Consider the following 23,427-nt stretch of genomic DNA (forward strand, 5'->3'; position numbering starts at 1 on the left):
ACTGACCTGAGAAGAGCCCCGCAACCGCCTGGGGCCAGACCCTCAGCAATACTGCCTCAGGCGCAACCGGAAGCACCCCTGGCCCCTCGAGAGAGCGGCCGAAGGAGTTGGAGGCCACCTTCGACAGGGACCCCAAAGAGGTGGAGTACTTCATGATCCAAGCCAATAGCTACATGCATTATTGGGGAAACACCTTCCCTGACGAATTTAGCCATGTGGACTACCTGGGATTGAAACTGAAGAGAGCCACTAAGCGATGGTACGTGAGTTTGTACGAGGCTATGAGCCCAGAACTGGACGACGTGGCCACCTTCCTCCAAGCATTGCTGGCCCAGTATGAGGACCCCTTCAGGAGACCCGCACGTTGGCCGCCCTAAGGGACATACAACAAGGCTCTGATCCGTGAGTATGTGGCCGAGCTCCACACCAACGCGGCTAAAGTGAGGGGGTAGAGTGACCTGATGCAGATCGAGCATTTCACCCGGGGGCTGAACGCGAGTGTTCTGGATCGAGCCCTGCAGCAAGCGAGGCCAACCACCCTGGTGGGGTGGATACAGCTGGCGGGAGAGGTAGATACCAACATGAAGAGAGTGGCCATGCAGCGCCAGCAGCAGAGCGGCAAGACGGGCCGTGATCAGAAACCCTGGGTGAAGACGGAGGCAAAGAAGACCCAGGTGGGAGGAGAGGAGCAGGAAAGTTTGCGGCGATCCACAAATGTTTCCGTTGCGGGGAACCGAACCACCTGGCCAGCAGCTGCCCTACCCCCCCTAGGCCAGCGTCAACCACCACCAAGACAAGCACTCCAACTCCAAGAAAGCAGACCAGCCACCCTAAGGATGTGGCGAAGAGCAGCGTGGCCACGAGCTCGGTGCTGGACAAGGAGACCATCGTTATCGATGAGCTGAGTGAGATGTCCTGGGAGGATGAGCCAGCGGGAAACGAGGACGACCTGCTCTAAATGGTGCCCATCAGCAGGTCGCCGATGAACCGGCACCACTCAGGGTGAGAGTAACGGGGTCGCTATATTTTGTACCAGTAATTTTGTTAAACAGCAGACTCAGGAGGTTCATTCAGGTGAAGGTGCACGAGGGACACAATCACCCCTAAACTGGTGGACGCATTGGGGCTTCCCACGGTGGCTTTGCCGCATGCCATCCAATTTGAGCAAATGGATGGGTCAGTAATGAGGGGGGAGCCATGCGTATTAGAGACTCAATTGGTGCCAGTGAGCATTAAAGACCACTGGGACCAGGAGGCTTTTGTAATAGCCCCATCCTCTTCTTACGATGTAGTGTTGGGGGTGGGTGGCTGGCAAAGCACGAGCCAGACATCCGCTGGGGGGACCAGACAATAGAGTTCAATGATACGAGATGTCGAGCCCATCATTGGAATAAGGAGTGGGGCCCCAGTCCGCCGCCCCGAAATGAGAAGGTCTGCCTGACAATGGAGGAAGTCCAGACGATTCCTAAGGCATATCGAGACTTAAGGGGGGTATTCAGTGAACAGGGGGCCGATGAACTCCCACCCCATAGGGACACGGACTGTGCCATTGAACTGATCCCGGGGCAAACCCTGTCCAAGGCAAAGCTGTACTCAATGGGGTGGGCTGAAAAGGTGGAGCTGAGGAAGTTCCTAGATAAGAAAATGAAGAGAGGCTTCATACAACCCGCCACGGCCCCCCACGCAGCCCCTATCCTCTTTAGGAAAAAGGACGGCTCGCTTAGACTTTGTACTGATTTTCGCGGGATCAATGGGATTTCCACTTCTAATGCATATCCAATACCCCTCATCAAGGACTTAGTACAGTGTCGGAGGGGAAGATTTTTACTAAATTGTACTTGAGATATGCGTACTTCAGGGTGCGCATCAAAGAGGGGGACGAGTGGAAAATGGCGTTCAATACACCAATGGGACAATTTGAGTACCTAGTGATGCCATTTGGGTTGCAAGGAGCGCCGAGAGTGTTCATGAACTTTATCAATGAAGTGCTGAGAGAATATTTGTTTAAGGGGGTGGTGGTGTACCTGGATGACATAATTATCTTTTCTCAAGACCTCCAATCTTGTGTGAAGCTAGCGAGGGAAGTTCTCAGCACACTGTTAAAGCACAAAATGTATGCTAAGTTGTCCAAATGCGAGTTCCATAAAACTGAACTCGATTACTTGGATTTCAGGGTGTCTGGGCAGGGACTGGCCATGGACCCGAGTAAGGTTCAGACGGTACTAGATTGGGCTCCCCCGAGGACACGTAGACAGCTCCAATCGTTCCTTGGGTTCGCCAGTTTCTACCGCACCTTCATACCAGGGTTTGCTCAAATAATGTTGCCCCTCACTGAATTATTGAAGACAAAGGGGAAGGGTCCAGACTCCAAAAAACTGGGAGCAAAGCTAAATTGGACGCCTAATTGTCAGGAAGCGTTTAATAAGCTTAAAAGACTGTTCACCAGTGAGCCAGTCTCGAGTCACCCCAATGAATTAAGGCCTTTCATTGTGCAATGTGATGCTTCCGACGTCACTGTCGGAGCCATTCTCATGCAAGGGGACGAGGAGGGGAGGCTGAAACCCTGTGCCTATATTTCTAAGAAATTTTCTCAGGAGCAGAGAAATTGGTCGGTGTGGGACAAAGAGGGTTTTGCGGTGACCTATGCTTTAAAAACCTGGAGGTCCTGACTAGAAGGCGCCAAGCTGCCATTTGAAATTTGGACCGACAACAAAAATTTGGAGGCGCTCACTGGCCGCCGTAAACTCACTGAGAAGCAAATTAGGTGGGCGGGATTTTTCTCTAAATTCGATTTTGTACTGAAGCACATCCTGGGAAACAAAAAATTTCTTGGCAGACGCCCTCTCACACCTCCCTCAGCACAATAGCCAGAAAGAGGAGGTAGTGGACTCCCTGATCTCCCCCTCCCAAGTAGCCGTCATGGTAACCACACGGTCCAAATCAAGGCAGAATCTGCAGACAGAGTAGTGTGTGTGTGTGGGGGGGGGGGAAATGGCTGGCCACAGAGACCAAAAATGAAGGGGAAGACCGGCCGGGTGAAGTGCAAAAGGGAGAGGATGGATTTTGGTATAAAGATGGCAAACTCTATGTCCCTAAGAGCCTCCGCTCAGAGGTCCTGCAATTTTGCCATTCCAATAAACTGGCTGGGCACTTTGGGTATGTGAAGACACTGCACATAATTAACAGGCAGTTCTGGTGGCGCTCTATGAAAAAGGACGTTTCTGAGTTTGTGGCTTCTTGCCCTATTTGCTTAATGGCTAAGAGAAGAGGAGGGAAGCCCCTTGGATTGATGAAGCATCTAGAAACAGCTACACATCCTTGGTCCGTAGTATCAATGGATTTCATAGGCGAACTACCAGTCTCGCAGGGGAAGACCGTAATTCTGGTAGTAGTAGACACCTTTTCCAAACAGGCGCATTTCATTCCTTGTGCGCAACTGCCAACAGCCAAGAGGCTAGCGTATTTGTTCTTCCACCATATTGTGAAACTCCACTCATTCCCCGATAAGATCATTAGTGACAGAGGCCCACAGTTCATTGCCAACGTCTGGCGGGAGTTTTGCAAGCTAATGGGTATAGAACAGGGGTTGAGCTCAGCATACCATCCCCAGATGGACGGACAAACGGAACGGATGAACACGCTTTTAGAACAGTGTTTATGGTGTTATGTGAACCACCAGCAATCAAATTGGGTGGACCTCTCGCCGTTTGCCGAATATGGTTACAACAACAGTGTGCATAGCTCAACCAAAGCTTCCCCGTTTCAGATTGTGAATGGCTACGAAGGCAAGCCTGTCCCATTGTTGCCGGGGGGACAGCGGGCCTGAGACCTCACCTCTTTCGAACAATGGTGGGGCAAATTTGGAGGGAAGCTGGAAGGGAATCCAAGAGAATCTAGAACTGGCCAAGGAAGCTTATAAAAAACAATATGATAAATCCCATGTGCCTGTGTGGGATTTCAAAGTGGGTGATTCTGTGTTTGTGTCAACAAAAAACCTTCCACTGAATCAGCCTTCAAAGAAGTTGGCTTATAGGTTTCTGGGTCCATTCAAAATAAAAAGGGTAATCAATAAAGTGACAGTAGAACTGGAGTTACCCAAGGTGTTTAGTAAAATACACCCTGTCTTTCATTGCAGTCTTTTGCGAAGAGACCCGGGTGGTACTCCTTGGCACCCTCGACCACCAGCTCCACAATTTATCCAGATTGGGAATCAGAGTCATCATGAAGTAGAAGAAATTTTAGATGCTAAAGTGAAACGTGGAGTGTTATACTATGTGATTAAGTGGAAGCATTTCCCTGCCAGCCAGAATGAAAGGGTGGCAGAACAAAATGTCTTAGCCCCTGATTTAGTAAACAAGTTCTATAAAGCATTCCCTCAAAAACCCCAACGTTGATGTTAAGGAAGCAGTATGTCAAGCATAGTAGAATTCCACTGGTAATTGATTGTTTTAGAGTCCTCCATAAAGCTGGCCTGTGAAATATCATGGAGGACCAAGGTCTATTAACTCTTATTCTTTCCCCCTCCCCCTTCTTGCTTTATTGCTTGCAAAGTAGAAGTAGAGAGAAACGAAACTAACTTGAGAAAGAGTAATCAGCACCTTCCCATACATTCCTGTTAGGGAGTGTGGCACATCTGGGGAAAGCAAGGACAGAGTTCTGATAACACTATGAGAATGTAGACATTTATGTGGTCATCTGTGGATTCACACCACCCACCCTACTTCCCCACTGTTGTCGGTCCTTGTATAAAAAAAGAAGAAAATTTCTCTTGACAGCGATCAGAAGGAACTGGCGGGATATCCGTGCTCTGCCTAGCGAACATGTGCGGTAGGGGCTCTACACACGCCCACTGGGCGTGGAGTGTGAAAATCCCAGGCTTTCTAACATACCAGTCGGGATCAGCACAGGCACCCTAATCCCATGGGTGTGAATAAATAGATCAGGGGTGGCCAACAGTAGCTCTCCAGATGTCTTTTTGCCTAAAACTCTCATCAGCCCCAGCCATTGGCCATGCTGGCTGGGGGTGATGGGAGTTGTAGGCAGAAAACATCTGGAGAGCTACCATTGGCCACCCCTGGCATAGATGACCACTTGGAGATCATCAGTTACAGATAAACAACCTGTTTTTCTCTGAAATTTCAGGGTTTTTATAAGTTAACACTACTTAAATTTGTATTGCAACATTGTGGTAGAAACACTAATTCCAATTAAGAATTGTTGGAAGTATGATTTGGTTTTGTGGTGTGAACCCTAACTAGATTTTTAAAAGTGCATTTCTTCTTCTCTGGACATAAAATGACGATTCCAAAAAACAAAAACTCAAGTAAAAAATTCTGGAAGAAGAACAATTGTATCTGATTAAGCAATAGAATCATAAAGGAGAGTGAAGACATGCCTAGTTTAGCTAAGGGAAAAATTGAAACTAAATGCTTTTCATACTCTTTGTTGTATGTGGTTAACCTGTTTTGTACATGTAAGGATAATGCAAGCCATGCATTTTACAACTGCATGCAATGTGTGTAGATTATAAATAGTGTTTATATGTGTTTTGTGAATATGTTTGCTGAAATGATGCATGAATGGCTTTGTTTGTATTTTGGTTCTTTATCAGAGTTCAATGCAAAAATTTCATCACCAACAGGAGTTCATTTTAACAGTCTGTCTTATCGTCTACACCTCCAAACTGGCTGGTTAGTGGTAGAAGATACAAAATCCTTAGAAGCATATGAATGATACTTTAAATCTCAACAATATAACTGATGAATCCAAACAGATCTCTGAAATAAAAATCAATAGCCACCAAACCCTTTATCCAAATGGTAATTCCAATGTAATTTTGGAAAGAAGAGAATATATGATCTTGACGTAGAAGTTATTAAATTCTATAAAGACTTTTATGCATAAATTCTGTTTCTATGCTGCTTTTCAGTCAGTGGGTTCCCAAATTGATTTTCATTAATATGTAGTCTTCAGTTTGGGGTAAAAAAGAGATACTGACTTAGGGTGGGGTCAAGGTTCTATTTAAAATAAAATTAGAATTCCCGCCTAATCGCTATCTATATTTGGTTCCTAAGAAATGCTTTGACTATTACTCTTCTTGATTATACTCTGGTGGCTAGCATGTGTTTCTGTTGCTAAAATACAAATTAAAATATTTTTTCAGGCTGAAATAGCTTTAGCTGGCTAGGTAGACCACAGGCCTCATTCTTCACTTCAGTAATGATTTATCATAAAGTTTACCCAAGTCAATCCTGCAGTCATCCAATGTGATATACTTCAATTAGTGCAATTGAAGGAACCGGAGCTACTTCTGCTAACTTGCCTCCAGTACTCGAGCTAGTGAACATTTTAATTATAGAAGTGACTTGACAGACTTGGTTAATCAGGCAGTCTTTAAAAATTGACAAACAATAGTTAAATGAGTTGAATAAAAATGCTGCTAACTGAGATTAGATTGTGGTCATTCAGATTAAGATAGCATTAAGAGTCTGAAATAGTTTTCCTTTGATATAGAGATTCCATTGTGCAAAAATTACTGAATTTAGAAATGTCTCACTTCTGTCTCACAGCTGTAATCATAAAGCTGTATCTGAAGAAATGTATCTTCAGCTGTATCTAAAGAAATGAGCAGTGACTCACAAAAGCTCATACCCTACAAATATTGTTAGTCTTTAAGTTACTACAGAACACTTGCACTTTTCTGCTGCTACAAACTAACACAGCTTCCCATCTTGATGTGTTTCTTAGAAATTTTTTGTCACATATTTTTGAGCAATTAACCCTTTTGGTTGTTCTAATACATCATTTTTGCTTTCTGATACAATTCCACTCTTAAGTATGCCAGCAAAACTGAAGTAGTACAATTTTGGAAATACTAAAAAGTTGCCATCTTCAAATTCCCAGTATCATGAGAAGTCTTACTCCTCAAGAGATGTATTTATTGCTATGTGGGGATATATTTGCTGTTGCTGCCCATTGGACTATGTGGGGTTTTTAAACTACAAAACAAGACCTGCTCTTAAAATAGACCATGGCTCAGTCTTGGCAGTAATAGAAACTGAAACTGTGACTAGGGGTGGACACGAATCCAAAAAAGGCAGTTCAGGGCAGTCCACAAACTGTACCCTGAACTGAATGGTCCTAAATGGGCCCTGCTTGAATCAAACTGGTTTGGCAAGTTTGGTTCCCCCATTCTCCTGGCCACATCTTGCTGCAACCAGGAGAAAAGGGTGTGAGGACCTCCCTGAAAGGGACTTCCTTTCTCCTGGCCTTGGCTTTTAGCAGCCAGGAGAAAGCTGTTGGGCTGTGATACATTTAACCCTTTGGGTTTGCTTCCCCCTCCCCCCAAGAATGGGGAAACAAAACCAAAAGCCTTGGCTTGCAGCAGCCAGGAGAAAGGGGGTGGAGATAATTCAGGAAGGGTTAAATGGCTGCCAGCCATTTAAACCTAACAGCTGACTGGTGGACCAGCTGAACTGTTAGGTTTAAGTAGTTATGATCTATTTAACCCTTCAGTTTTGCTCCCCTCTTCAAAGTCTTTTAAACCTAACAACTGACCAGTAGACAAACTGAGCTGTTGGGCTGTGATACATTTAACCCTTTGGGTTGCTTCCCCCCCCCCCCCAAGAATGGGAAAACTGTCGGTGCGGGTGTTAGCAGAGAGAGCTGTGTGATGTGCTCAACGGTGAGCCCCAGGAAAGAAGTGAACCAAACACCTGCAGCTAGTGCTAAAACAGTGTATTTACAATATATACAGTGCTCACTAGTGCATAGATATACATTTATCACAGGACCAAAGTGCTCCGCCAGCAAGTATATTCTCAAAGAGAGACCTGTGCATTGCAAGCACAGTCCATATATAGTTCTGTCAGCCAATCCTGGCAGTCCACAGTCATGCTGACTCAGCAGGTCCTTTCCACCTGTCTTCAGCCGGCTCAAACCGCCTGTAGATAAGGTCACTGTGACCTAGCATGCCAGCTAGATCACCTGCTGTCATAACAGAGCTGTCAAACTGTGTTAAGATAGATTCCATTACTGACAAAACCAAAACCAAAGGGTTAAATGTTTCACAGCCATTTAAACCTAACAGCTCAACAGTGGACCATTTGAACTGTTAGGTTTAAATGGTTGCAGTCAATTTAAGCCTTCAGTTTTGCTCTCCCCCCTTCAAAAGAGGAAAGCAAATCCAAAGGGTTAAATAGCTCACAGTCAATAAAAGTTTACAGTTGACCAGCAGACTGGCTAAGCTGTTAGGTTTAAATTTCCGTGAGCCATTTAACCCTTTGGTTTTGCTTTCCCCCAGCTGCACGGCAGATGCTGCTCTACTCCACTGTTAGGTTTAAATGGCTGCCTCTGAACAGCCAAGCCAATGAACACATTCCCTGAACATCAGTTATTGAGCACCAAATCAGCCCAAGTTCATGCTAAATTTTGGTTCATGAGCCGGTTCTCGCCTATCCCTATTTATGACCCTCTTTTCAAATGAAGTGTTTATAAGACCTACAACTCCATTTTTATTTGATGGAGTATACATTAGAATTTTATTATATGGGCATTATTTAGGGTTGCCAAGTCCAACCCCAGAAATACATTAGTAAATTAGAAAAGTTTCTCTCATCCACAGGGAGCCAGATCCAGACCAAGATTTCAATTGCTTCAGGGAATAATGCTAGGCTTCCCAACCCTCCCGCACTGGCGGGGGACCCCAGGATTTGCCCTGGGGACTTTGGGGGTGGAGCCAGGAGACACTGGGGTGGAGCTAGGGGGAGGGGGGAAACGGTGCCGGGGAGCGTTGCAAGCCGCCCCGTCTCGGAGTGGGTGATGCCGCTGCGCCGCTGCCACCTCTTCTCCGCTCGTCGTGGCTGCTCCTCCGAGATGGGCTCAGCCTGAGCCCATCTTGGAGGAGCAGCCACGGCGAGCGGAGAAGAGGCGGCAGCGGCGCGGCGGCCTCGCCCGCTCTGCCTCTGGGGTGGAGGCGGGCTGGGGGCGTGGCAAGCCGCGAGTCTGGGTCCTAGAAGGGCCCGGATTCGCGGCTCGCCATGCTCGTGGCCTGCCTCGCCCTCCCCTGCACTGCTGCCGCCTCTTGGCTGCTCCTCTGAGATGGGCTCAGCCTGGGCCCATCTCGGAGGAGCAGCTGCGGTGGGCGGGGAGGGGGCGGCAGCGGCGCGGCGGCCTCGACCGCTCCAGGATGGGGTGGCTCTCCATGCTCCCTGGCACCGTTTCCCCCTCCTGCTTCTGTTTTTTTGGGGAGCGGGGGAAGAGGGTGGAAATCCTGGGGTCCCCCGCCAGGGCGGGAGGGTTGGGAAGCCTAGCATTATTCCCTGAAGCAATTGAAATCTTGGTCTGGATCTGGCTCCCTGTGGATGAGAGAAACTTTTCTAATTTACTAATGTATTACTCTTACTTGGGGGAAGGAATCTGACAAATAAATTACAGATTCTGTGTGTTTGCCAAGTCATGATGAATGGGAACTAATCTTAAATTTAGAAGAATTTGTTCAAATACAGTTTTTAAAATTGCACCTGGCTTTAATGTATAATTACAGATCAAAAGTTCATTGCTGTCATTTCTTCCATTTTTTGTATTGACCCAAGCATGTTTCTTACCATATCCTCATTTATTTCATCAAAGAATTAGAGGCTCATATCTGTCTGAATTGTGTTTCATTGTGAATTGTGCTTGTAATTGTTTGATGTTGGTCTTGTGTAGCTGATTGCAATGTGTATGTCATTTCAGTAGTATTGGTATGTGCTTTGCTCTTTTGGAAGACAATTGGCCTCCATCTTCTGTGTGAATAAGTAAAAGGTGATTAAAATGCTCTATTTCATTTACAGACAATGCTAATGAGGAAGAGTTGGAAAAGATCAAGTAAGGTAATTCTTAGCATGTGGTCTTGAGAAGAAAACGTGTAACATTTGTTTGTGTCACTTAAAATGAATGTTGTGACACAAAGATGTAAAACTGTTCCATAATTTTAATAATGTAGGAGGCCTTTATAAGAAATTCATTTGTGTTACAGTGCAGCATTTTAAAGATGTCTTCATTGAAAAAATTCTAAATCTTTACCTAGATGTGGTAAGGAGGATCAGTTTATATTAAGATCTACTTCATATATTATTTGCAGTCAAAAGGGTCTGAATTTGTGGATAGTTTTTTAAAAAATCAAAGAATAATCCAGTCTTTGGATGTTTCTTAAACGTTGTTTTGTAAAACCATTGGGTGCACATGCTATCGTTTCTATCATCTGCCTTTCAATCAGAACAAGCTTAAACATGTTTTTGAATAAATTTTGCTGTGATAATTGATCAGACACTTGGTTTTTCTGTGGATGTTACAAATGGTGACAGAAGAGGTGGTGACTTGTGTTGGGAGGTAAGGAGGACAGAAAGAGGCCCAACAACCATGGCTCACTTGTTCTCTTTCTTTCTGACTCTGCTTTTAGCTGTGATGTACACAGTCATAATGATTACCTTCTTGTCTTGTTTAAGTGTTGCCAAATTCTAGAGTTGCTTGAACCCCTGCAGGTTCAGCTCATGTCATAATTGCCAGTTGTGAATAAACCCCAGATTGATTGCTGATCACATTGTGTGATCCCTGAGTGTTTTGTTGAAGTTCTATGGGCGGCTGACTGTGAATGGATGCCTAGCACAGCAGCAAACACTCACATGGGTGAGTGAGCAAGGGAGCATGGGAATTGCATTTTCCTCATGACTGTTGGGGATTCTATTCTCATTTGGGGATTTTGTTTCAGCAGTTGAAACCTAACCTTACCTCACCCCATATGAGTTCTTCACCTCCCCCCACCCCCCACTGGAAAAAAAATGTGATTTCTTCCCATCTGGGCACTCTATTTCTTAACACTATTCTAAGCCACATTCTCTGCATCTCTTTTTAAATTTAGCAGTGACTAATTGAAGCATTTGCCATACCTTTAGATTAGTCCTTCCTTGGATGGGCAACTGGAAGTTCTGTGGTGAGGTAGACAGGCACGAAGGACCCTTTCCATATGATTAAAAACCCTAGATTTTATTTATGACACTACATAAATGATCATTTTTAAAAGTATTTTTGTGTGTTCTTGTGTGTTTGTGTATGTGCTTGCATACCTGGAAGTCCTGATGACTTATAGCAACCCCTACTGGGGCTAGGATGTTTTCCATAGAGGGCAGCGATCTTTGTTGCACTAACATGCATGCTGAATAATGTACTTTCAATGTACTTTGCAACGGTATTTTATTTGTGGAATGGCAAAATCCACTTGCAAAAAGTCACTAAAGTGCATTGAAAGTGGATCTGAAAATACATTATTCAGTGTGTGAGGAAAAGTGTAGCTTCTGTTGGATGTTCTTGGATTTTAAACAATTTTATTGATAGCATATGGTAACAATATCCATTTATATCATCTCTATCCCTAACCCATATGATATTTTCTAATCCCCCCTCCCTCCGTTACTAGACTCCCGCCGAAGTTATATACTTAAAGTTCACTTATAAAGGTACCTTTAACTATAACAATCTAAATTCATATTCTACCTTTTTCTAATACTCATTATTAAAAAATTGTCCAATGTCTTTTTACGTTCCATTCTTTCTCTACATAACCTCTAAATTTCTTCCACTCCTTTTTAAACACTTCCAAATCATAGTCTCTTAGAATTCTTGTTAGTTTATCCATCTCACTCCACGATAACACTTTCACAGTCCAATCCCATTTCTCTGGTATTTTTTCTTGCTTCCACAACTGCGCATACAATGTCCTAGCAGCTGAGGGCAAGTACCAAATTAAAGTTCTATCTTGTTTTGGAAATTTTTCCATTTGTAATCCTAACAGAAAAGTCTCTGCTACTTTCTTGAAGTCATATCCCAGAATCTTAGATATTTCTTGTTGTATCATCTGCCAGAACTTTTTCCCTCTTCCACATGTCCACCACATATGATAAAAAGAACCTTCATGTTTCTTACATTTCCAACATCTATCCGACATCTTTTTACTCATTTTTGCCAATTTTTTAGGAGTCATATACCACCTATACATCAACTTGAAACAATTCTCTTTAATACTCTGACATGTTGATATTCTCATAGAGTTCCTCCCAAGATATCCCCATGTATCCATCTGTATTTCCTTGTTTGCATTAATTGCCCATTTAATCATTTGGGATTTTACTACTACTTCTTCTGTAGACCATTTCAACAATAACTTATATATTTTCAATATTAATTTTTCATTATCTCCAAGCAGAACCTTTTCCATTTCTGTTTGTTCGCATCTAATTCCTTCAGATTTAATATCGTTTTCCATCAAACTTTTTATTTGTTGCATTTGAAACCAGTCATACTTGTTGTTCAGCTCTTCAGCAGATTTTAATTCAACTTTATCACCTTGGATCTTTAGTAATTGATTATATGACAACCCTCTCTCTTTATCAGATTCAACCGTTATTTTTATTACTTCTGCTGGTACTATCCATAACGGCTTTCTTTCATCACCATATTTCTTGTACTTTATCCATGTATTTAACAAATTATTTCTGATATAATGGTGAGAAAAAAAACATCCATCTGTTTTTTCCCATAGTACATATAAGCATGCCAGCCGAATTTGTTTCCATGAGCTTCTAGCAATAAAAGTTTTTTATTTAACAACATCATTCAATCCTTTATCCACGCCAAACAAACTGCATCATGATATAATCTTAAATCTGGAAGCTGAAATCCTCCCCTCTCTTTAGCATCTGTTAAAATTTTCATCTTGATCCTTGGTTTTTTCCCAGCCCATACTAATTCTGAGATCTTCCTTTGCCATTTATTAAATTGTTTACTATCTTTCACAATCGGAATAGTTTGAAACAAATACATTATTCTTGGCAAAATGTTCATCTTAATTGCAGCAATCCTACCCAACAAAGACAGATTAAGTCTATTCCATTTCACCATGTCTTCATCCATCTTATGCCATAACTTTTCATAATTATTTTTGTACAAATCAATATTCTTCATTGTTATTTCTAAACCTAAATATTTAACTTTAGAGGTAACTTCACATCCCGTCAAACTCTGCAATTCTTTCTGTTTATTTAGTTGAATATTTTTACATAGAAATTTTTATTTTTCTATTTATTTATAGAAAAAGTATTATGTCTTGCTGATTATTCTTTATTTCTCCATATTCTTTTATCTTAGCTAGCAACAAAGGCATCACTTGTATCGGATTTTCTGTTATAAACACAATATTATTCGCAAATGCTCTATATTTATAAGAGAATCCTCTGATTTTCAGTCCTTCTATTTCTTTATCATCTTGTATTTGTCTTAGCAAAATTTCAAGAGTCATTATAAACAACAATGGTGAAGGCGGACATCCTTGTCTTGTACCTTTGCTCACCTTCATTTCATTTGTAAGATCTGCATTTATACACAATTTTGCGTGTTTTTCCATATATATTGCTTTTGTCATTCTTATCAAATGCTCTCCAAGATTTATCTTTTCCATTACTGCAAACATAAAGTCCCAGTTCAGATTATCAAAGGCTTTCTCTGCATCTACAAAAAATAATGCCACCTCTTTTTCTGGATGTTTCTCATAATATTCTACAATATTTACAACAGTTCTTATATTGTCTCTTATTTGCCTTTTAGGGAGAAATCCTGCTTGATCTTCCTTTATAAAGTTAATCAAATATTGCTTAAGTCGTTCTGCCAAAATTCTTGTATATATCTTATAGTCATTGTTTAATAATGAAATTGGTCTATAATTCTTTACATTTGTGACATCTCTATCTTCCTTAGGAATCAACGAGATTACAGCTTCTTTCCAAGTATTTGGAATTTTCCCTTTTGTTCTTATCGTATTCATCAATTTTTGCAATTTTGGTACTATCTCTTCTTTAAAATTTTTATAAAATTTAGTTATATATCCATCCGGCCCAGGAGCCTTACCTACTTTCATTACATTGATTGCTGCTTCGATTTCATTTTTTTCTATTGGAGCATTCAAAATCTTTTTCATATATTCCGTCAAGGGTGCTATTTTAATATTTCGTAAATACTCTTCCATTTTTCTTTTTTTATTTTCACACCTTTGAATAAATTTGCATAATATTTAAAAAATTCCCTTTTGATTCCTTCTTGTTCTACTATCTCATTTCCATTAGCCATAATTTTGTTAATAATTTTATTTTCTTTCTTTTTCTTCAGTTGCCAAGCTAAGTACTTCCCAGGTTTATTTGCACTTTCAAACAATTTCTGTTGCAAACTTTTCAGATTCCATTCCAGTTCTTTATTAAACAAATGTTTCACTCGAGTTTGTAATATAGTAATTTCCCTTATTATTTTCTTTTTCCCTGGTCTTTTTCTCAGTTCCCCTTCTTTTTTCTTTATTTCATTTTGAATGTCCAACATCTGTTTTTCTTTTGCCCTCTTATCTTTATTATTCAATGTAATCAATATTCCTCTCATTACTGCTTTGTAAGTATCCCAAACCGTCTGGAATTCTATATCATCAGTATCATTTATTTGGAAAAAAGCTATGGTTTCCTTTTGTAGAAATGTCACAGTTTCCTTATCTTGTAACAAATTCTCATTTATTCTCCATCTTCTTATTTTCTTTTGCAGTTTTGTAGCCCAAAATATTGGATTATGATCTGCACATATCTTTGGTAGAATCTCTACTTTTCTAGTTATGAGGCCCAAATTTTTAGAGCCCCATAACATATCAATTCTAGAAAAAGTATTATGTCTTGCTGAAAAAAAGGTATAGTCTCTTACTTCAGGGTTAAATTTTCTCCAAATAATCCTCCAAGCTTTCTTGTTTAACCAACTCAAAAAAAAGATTTTGGTAGTTTCCCTTCTTTGTTATTGCCCTTTTGGCCAGACCTATCTATATTGTTTAGTATTGTTCCATTAAAATCACCCATCAGGTCATAGGATACTTCATCCAACTGTCGATTGATGTCTTTAAAAAAAACATCTTTTGCACCATTTGGTGCGTATACTCCTAATAACAAAGTTTTCTTTGCGTCAATCATTACTTCCACTGCTACATATCTTCCATCTTTGTCTTTAAATATCAATTTTGGCTCTAATTGTTCCTTAATAGAAAAAACCACACCCCTTTTCTTTTGTTCCGCCAGTGAAAAAAATTCCAACCCCAATTGTTTATTCCATAAAAATTTGTAATCCTTTTGTTGTATATGAACTTCCTGTAGACAAATTATATTACATTTTTGTTTTTTAATCCAATGAAATGTTGCTTTTCTTTTTTGTGGTGAATTTAGTCCATTTATATTCCAAGATAGTAATTTGTAATCCATTATGGTGCAAAGTCTTTATTTTCTTCAAAAAAGCTACACAGCTCCTGCTCATTCCTTATTGTAATCCTTCTTCCACGTAGCTCAAAGCCCAAACCTTCAATTATTATCCATCTGTATCTCGTTCCCTCAGCATGTAGCTTCTCTGTCAGTCTCTTGTATTTCTTCCTGTCATTTATCACTTGTCTTGGCAGCTCTTTCATTATTTTGACTCTGCTCCCTTCCACTATCAGAGCCTTTTGAAAGTTTTTATTCAGAATTTTCCCTGCCATGTCTTTTGTCCTTAATTTTATAACTATGTCTCTTGGTAGGCCTTTATCTTTTGCATTTGATGAATTAACTCTGTACATACTGTCAAACATGTTTCTGGACCTTTCAGGATCTTCCTCTAAAAAGTCAGCAATTATTTTCACCATATATTCCATTAAATCAGTTTCCTCCCCTTCAGGTACTCCTCTCAGACGCACTTGAGTTTTCATTAATCTGCAGTCATGTACTGTTACCTTCTCTTGTAGCTTTAATAAGGTGGAAGCATGTACATTAACTTTCTCTTCAACATCCTTGACTCTGTTTGTCACTACAACCACCTCATTTTTGAAATCTTCAATTTCCTTTTTAAGATTTCCAATGTCCTTCTTAAGTTCTTTTTTACAAGCTGTTAACATCTTTTCCACACCCTTCATAATCCTAGCCTCCATAGCATCAAACTGACTTTGCATTTTGTCCAAAGAGTGGGCTCTTGCACGAGTTTGTCTTTCTTCTGACATAAAAAAAACCCTTCAAAAATTCTAAAGTCTCCAATTCTAAAATCCAACGCCAAATTTAATAGCTTAGAACTTGCCCTTTAAAATGAGACTAATTTCGCCATTCTCTGACCTTCCTGAGCTTAAATATTGATTTTTAACAGTTTTTGACAATTTTCTTTTCTTCAAAATGGTGATCGTAATTTCTCTATGGTTAAAATTCCTAGCGTAGGCCTTCTTCTTGCTCCTCTCACCTTCTTTGTTAGTTATGTTTCTTTACTTCCTGGTTCTCTAGGCCCCAGTTCACATTCTCCAATTATCGCGATCTTTGGAGTGCTTGTTATGTTGATTGCAAGTGCAGAGCTATGACACCGATGCATACGTCAGCCACCACAGGTATTCAAAACAATTCTTTTCTTTCACAGTTTCTATCAAAGTCCTTAATTTAACAGAGTCCAAGTTTTAGGTTTTCTCTTCCTCACCTCCCCGTCTTTGTAATTTGATCTTCCCACCTTCCAATGTTATTTAGATTAGCTTTAAAAAGTCTCGGAGCGAGAGATTGTAATCAAGTACCTCTTAACAGCTATGCAGTTTAAACTTCGGTCTTCTCAGTTTTCAGATGTTTATCAGTTCCAAAAGAGAATGAGATCCCGACAGGCTTATGCCAATTAAATGGCTCTATAATCCTCTGTAGATGCTGAAAACGCCACTCTTCTTCAGCGGTCCTCAAAGCCTCAAAAAGATCTCCTCCGAGATCTTTTATTAGCCAAGGTTAACCGTCTCAAAGTTGCTGTACGTATCCTGGACAAATCTCTATCTGAGAAATGTAGGCAGAAAGCCAAAAGAAAGGCTTTTTACTACCCTGAACAGAGAATTAAGTTTCCCCTTATTCAGGGGACGGCAGCCCAGTTGGATTCTCAGACTGGAAGCCTCTTCTGTTGGATATTCTTTAAAGTTTTAGTGGAGTAATAGGATACAGGCTAGTATTAATCATCAACTGCTTAGTTATCTACGAATACAAGCATCCTGACTTGTTATCCTGTTTGACCCTCGTTCACTCTCTAGCTAAGAAAAGACTTGCATGACTTAACCATCCCATGAAAGCTAGTGTGGTGAAGAGGTCACCATTTCAGACTTGTTTCTGAGACACCCAAGTTCTGGGTCACCAATCTATTGTGGAAGCTCTACAGACTGACCTTAGGCCAGTTATACATTCTCAACCTAAGCTGCTCTTATGTTCCCCCTTGTGGACAAAGGTGTAGTTATAGAATAACTAATTATAGTTGAAGGTGGGGGGCAGATTAGGTAGGTAGCTGGGAAGTAGACAAGGAAATGGGGAAAGATGAGGATACAGAGGTTCCCAGGAGGGGGGAAAGTTGAAGAAATAGTATGGGGAAGTTGATATATTTTTGCTAATTTACATCTTCCCAGAGCTAACTTTTGCAAGGGGTTTTGCAACTGGAATAAAGTAGGAACAAAGGGGAAGGAGGTAACTAGATCTTAGGCATAGCCTCACACACGAGAGAGTGGAAATCTCTTTTTTTGCTCTCTGATGGATGCTGGATTTCAGTCACCAACCCCAGTTTTCGACACCAGTGATGTCTGGGTACTAGGATTTTTACATTCTTTGTAAACTGTGCTTAGGTTTATTGCTTAACCTGGATTGGAAGCCAAAGTAAAGTGTTTGGGAGAATTATATCTTTGCTGACCTTAGAATTACTAGATGAACCTTTATTCTCAAAGAAGAAAAGTATCTTATCTTTGGAACTCTCTGATACTTAATTAATGACTTATCCTGGCTAACTGATGTGGGAGAGAAGTTAAGTAAAGTGAAGAGTTTTAAGTTGCTTGGTTTCAAATTTAATTTATTATAGGATCAATAATTTGTTATTAGCTTTTTATTTAACATACTTGTGTTTTAAAAAAAATCTCATTTCATCCTTGTTTAATGGGTCCATTTGGTAGATTTGCTTTATCTGCTAACTTCAGTAAGAAGTGAAAGGGAGAAGTAGATCTTCATCCTATTTTTCTTTCTTTACTCTTTCCAGACTAATTCCTTTCTAAAGGAACTCTTGAGTAGGGATATGCCCCTTACAAATGGTGTGTGGGGGAGTTTGATTTTGGTTTTCGGGAACAGCCTAAATTCTGGTATTCAGGGATATTTGGGTTTGCTGATACTATTTTGGTATCATATTTGAGTTCTGTTTTGAGGGAGGATTCCAGAATTATTTGGGTTTCATTATTCTGTATGAGGAGCTTGGGGGCGCAGAGTGACTGTTTTTCAAACAAATGACATCAAAATTAGAGGAGACCTAGTGTTTCCTGTCCTGTGAAAACTTCTCAGGTATCAAGCAAAATGAGCCAAGGGGTCCAATTCTCACTGTGCATCTTGTTTGCCACCGTTGTTTCCTATGGGGAAAAATTCAGAGAAGCCAGTGGCCAAACACAAGAACAACCACTGGCCAAAAACCTCCAAATGCAAACTGAACCAACAATCCCAACAGAACTAACATCAAACTAGAGAATGCCAGCAGAAACAGCTTAAGTAATGGCCACTGTTGTAATGTCAAACCAATGTCAAACCAAAGAATCTCTGCAGAATTCAGGGCCACTGTGGCAAGCCCACCAAAACCAATAGCCCTTCATCGCTGGCACTTCTGTTCCTTCCTACCATTGTAAAGAAGAAAAGCAACACCAGTACAGTGTGCATGAGCTTCATTTTAGGTACTTCTATAGGATCTGCTGTGCTTGTTGTAAATTGAGGTACACATCTACTTTCCTAATGTTTTGTGTTCCAATATTTGTGGGGGCTTATCTTTGAGAGTGGTAAGAACATTTTTGGCACTGTATTTTTTATTTTGTGTACAGAAATGCTTTCCCTAGTATCTGATCCTATTGTCTGGGATAATTGTGTCCCTCTGTCTTATTGCTCAGAAAGCTTGTAAAATTGAAGAATGGTCCTGGAAGCCTTAAAATGCCAGCCCAGATTTTTTTAAAAAAATATTCTCAAATACTTCCATAATTTGTTGGGAATTGATATCTGCCGTCCCCATGGCTCAGAGTGGTAAGCTGCAGTACTGCATTCCAAGCTCTGCTCATGACCTGAGTTTGATCCCAGCAGAAGCTGGGTTCAGGGTGCTGGCTCAAGGTTGACTCAGCCTTCCATCCTTCCAAGGTCGGTAAAATGAGTACCCAGCTTGCTGTTGGTAAAGTGTAGATGACTTGGGAAGGCAATGGCAAACCACCCTGTACAAAGTCTGCCAAAAAAACATTGTAATAAAATGTCATCCCATGGGTTGGTAACAACTCAGTGCTTGCACAGGGGACTACCTTTACCTTTTAAGCCCCAAGAATCCCACATATTACCCAGATACCAAATATTCTCAAACAACACAGATAAAAATATTTGTTGGATGTATATATTTGGAACAAAACTATCCAAATACACATCTGGTCATGGTATAGCCTGATCTTGGGTGCTAAGCAGGGGCGGTACTTGGAAGGGGGACCACCAAGGATGACTCTGCAGAGGAAGGCAATGGCAAACCACATCTGCTTTTTACTTCCTTTGAAGACTCCTTGCTGAGTTAGCCATGATAGCACTTTACACACAGATTCCTAGTCCTGAGAAAATGTTATTGTTCAATAAGTTCGAATGCTTAATTTTATGTTTTGACATAGCAGGGCTTTAAATCAAATACAAAAAGAAAGGTCCATATAACTAACAATAAAGGTGCACAGGATGAAAGAAAAAGCTATTTTTTTAAAAAAAATTAATTTGGCTAAGAGAGAGCCCTTTTAAGCTAATGATGCAATAGATAGTTTGGAGCTTATGATCTCAGTGCACAGGACATTGACATAATTATGTTATAACTTTTAATTTTGCTCCTGTGACTGCAAATATTTTCTCCATTGTTTGTTTTGTGCATATAGTTTCAAGAGTACATTTCTCATTTCACACTGTATTATTTGTCATGTTATTTTAATATACTAATAAGTCTTCCACCAGTAGATCTAAAATGCTGAATTATGTGGGTTATTTTCAGAGGGATGAGTGCATGAGAGAAATGGGTTCTGCTCACACTGATCTCTCTCTTCTAATCATAGCCCCAGTGGCTACAGTTCATAAAAATAATCAATATAAACCCACAAAATAAATTCTAATGGGTAGAGTTCCATATAGGATTTTTGCTGAAATATGTGTTTTGTGGGGGGTGATTTTCACTCATTCACCCCCTTGCTGCACTTCAAACTCCCTTTTATGCAGTTTCCTGAGGGTCTCCTTCCCCCTCGGAACAGTATTTGGGGGTAGTATTTGGACTGCATTGGGGGAGCTGTAGAAGTCACACTCCTATCCTTCAAAGACAGTTTTTTTTTAAAAAAAGTTCACTTACAATGGATGGAATCTTTTTCATAAATTAATAACAGAGCTCTTTGATGGACAAAAGATGCAGACTACCAGTGATAAATTAACTTACTTTGACAGAAGAAAGTACTTAGGCATGAGTATGCAGATGATGTGTTACTACTGTAAAGATGATGGTACAGTATAACAGGTTAGAGAACAGTCGGTGCAGATTTGCTTGGGATTGAGCTAAATATTTGTTTGGGATTGAGCTAAAATCAGGGTTTTCTCTACATATGAAGTTTCAGACCCAGAGTTTACGTCTGTCAGACCTGCACAGAAAATCTCAGCTATGGAGAGGGATAGTCAGTGTCACTTTGATTGAGGGTCGTGAACTCAAGGCCATGGATCCAAATGGACTCAGCGATCCCTATGTGAAATTCCGGCTGGGACATCAGAAGTACAAGAGTAAGGTAACTTTATTGAATTGCTTCCCCAGGTGTTTTTAGTATACACCTAGTGTTTATTTGGTGTTAAGTGGAATCCCCAGGAAACTCATATTCTTCAGACTCCCAAACTGAACTCCTGAACAGCCTAAAGGGTCCTAGTAAAACAGTGAGGGGGTTTGGAAACAGTAGAAGTTTGCTGCCAAAGCTCTAGATCACAATACAGAGAGCTTCTATATCAAGGTTTATCTTATATATGTCTACCAAGACTATAGGCTTTTTCTCTTTAAGCAGATTTCCCCACATGCCATGCCCTCACCAGTGCAGTTTTACGTACTACTTTTGAAGCTCTGAGTGTCAAAAGCAGTTTGTCATGAAGCTTTAGTTGAGTGAGAACTGGAGTCCTCAAACCCCATTGACCATTTTGTGTATCTTGTGTAATTCTTCAGACTGTATCCCTGGTATCTTAAAGACATGTTTGTATAAAACTCTGGTTTATTGCCAGGATCCATATACTCCTTTAGGCATGACCGTGGACTGAGCATAGTCAGTAGAATTTGAATTTTCCATTCTTTGAACAGTGGATTTTCATGCCATTTTACTTTAGAAATAAACAATACTTTAATTCAAAGTTGGATATGTGAAACCAGAGCAGCAGAAGAGAGGGTGTTTGAAAAACAGGAGGACAGAACTCTTTGGATCTTGGCTATTATCTTGTCTCAAATGAAATTATTTTTTAGAAATATGGTATTTATAGTTTCCATTTCACCATCTGTTTGGTAAGAGCAAACATTTTGCCTTTTTTTTCTGCTAAACCAAAAAAACACAACACAAAACCCTGAACAGTTTGGTCCCAGATTCTCTAGAGTGTCTGCTCCCATAAAGATTTGTTTTTCCACTGGGTCCATTCCATTCTGGCACTGAGGACCTCCTTATGGTCCCATCATGTGTGGATACAAAATTGACATCCCTCTGGAGAGCCAGGACCTCTTCAGGAATTGCCTGATGTTGCGGGATGCCCTTTTACAACAGGCAAAAACATGCCAGGTCTTTTGAATGAGACTGATTGTATTATTTCTGTTTCTATTCGGCCTTGTTATGTTAAGGCCTTTTATTAGTTCAACTCAGTGCGCTGGTGTATTGGTCTGTAAAAACGCTATCTGGTCCTCCTCTGCCATTGAAATTTTGCTTCAAGTTCCATTCTCTCAGGAGACAAAAGTACTACCCGCAAGGATTAGGGAGTTTTGTGTTGGCCAAAGCAATGTGGGAAACATGACCTTGGGGATTCAATTTGTGCCCTTCCTTGTCTTCTTTTGGGAAGCAAACAAAACACATTATTATTCTACCAGGTGTTTGGGAAAAATTTAATTGAATTTTTTTCTTCTGCAGTACTAGTTTTATTTATGTAATTCAGGCGTTGTTTGTAAATCAGATTCATTTTTTGAAAAGTGTCTTGTGAGGGCTTTTTGCTGAAAGATGATCTAGAAATAGTATTAGTAAATAAATTCAACTCATAGCAAGAAAAGAAATACAATTTGAATTATTTTAAATTAATTTTTCATAAATAATTGAATCTTAAAAAGGCATTGTTGTTACTTTGCACTTTGTTGTGTGGTGACTTTCCCACTATGACTCATTTTGTTTGCACTCCAAGATCCTATGGCCTTCATATGCCTTATGTGTGGGGAAAATGCACTGGTTTAATATTAAAGCAGGGTCCTTCAAGCAAAAACAGGAATTCTTCAAGATGTTTCCAGGAGGAAGTAGCCAAATGCTTGAATAGAACTGAAGAACTTTAATGTGCAGACAGGTTCTGATGCTTTGGAAGTGCAGATTCTAGTTTTGTACCAATTTAAACCAATAGCAGGACTCTTTCAGTGGTTCTCATTAAATTCAGTCCCATAAGAGGGATATCTCAAGCATTCCATTTTTGTGGCAAAATTTCTGGAAATTTTGATGCGATGTGAATTTTTTTTCCCCAGGAAAAAACTGAATTTTTGGACAAATAGAAATATATCAAAACTAAACTAATATTCCTGCTTTAACAACATGCATCATTTATGATTCGCTGAGGTTTTGGTGCTGTTTCTGCCCTACCTCCTTCTAATCTTTTTTCTCCCTCTTGCAAGGTAGGGCAATAAGCTACTTTTTACCCAGTCTGTGGGTATATGCGTTATGGTGGCTTGAGGGAGAAATGAAAAGGTCAACTACAAATCAGGTCAAGAGAAGGTATGCAACAGCTGAAAAGCAGTGAGAGCCCTACATACTCCCCTCATAAAGATCAGGTATCATTCTAGGTGCAGAAATGCATCTTGGATTTAAGAGCTGTATATGTCTGCAACATGCCCACCTTGTCTTTAAAAACATTTCATTCATTTGAAAAGAGAAAATATTTCAAAGGAGTTTTTTTCAGTACTTCCCCAAATTCCCAGTTTCTCAGGTGGAATAATGGGGGGGGGGGGAGGCCTTGGAAAAAATCTGGGAAAACACCAAGTTTTCTCCTAATTTTTCCCATTTTTCCCCTTGGGCCTTCTCATCTCCAGACAGGTTCCTATCCAGAACCTTTTTTCACCACCACAAGCATG

General features: G+C 40.6%; 1 protein-coding gene across 4 annotated transcripts in view; it reads left to right on the forward strand.

Moving 5' to 3' along the window:
* The window catches only part of MCTP1 (multiple C2 and transmembrane domain containing 1), a 457,667-nt gene that overhangs the window by 170,769 nt on the left and 263,471 nt on the right, over window positions 1-23,427 (forward strand). For 3 of the 4 annotated variants that reach the window (XM_060235683.1, XM_060235686.1, XM_060235685.1), the window contains exons 6-7: window positions 9,834-9,872; window positions 20,699-20,869. In XM_060235683.1, coding sequence (XP_060091666.1) covers window positions 9,834-9,872; window positions 20,699-20,869 — 210 coding nt within the window. The remainder of the gene's footprint in view (window positions 1-9,833; window positions 9,873-20,698; window positions 20,870-23,427) is intronic. The other variant, XM_060235684.1, reaches the window with a different exon arrangement.

The sequence above is a fragment of the Heteronotia binoei genome, chromosome 4 (genome assembly GCF_032191835.1).
Source record: "Heteronotia binoei isolate CCM8104 ecotype False Entrance Well chromosome 4, APGP_CSIRO_Hbin_v1, whole genome shotgun sequence".
NCBI lineage: Eukaryota > Metazoa > Chordata > Lepidosauria > Squamata > Gekkonidae > Heteronotia > Heteronotia binoei.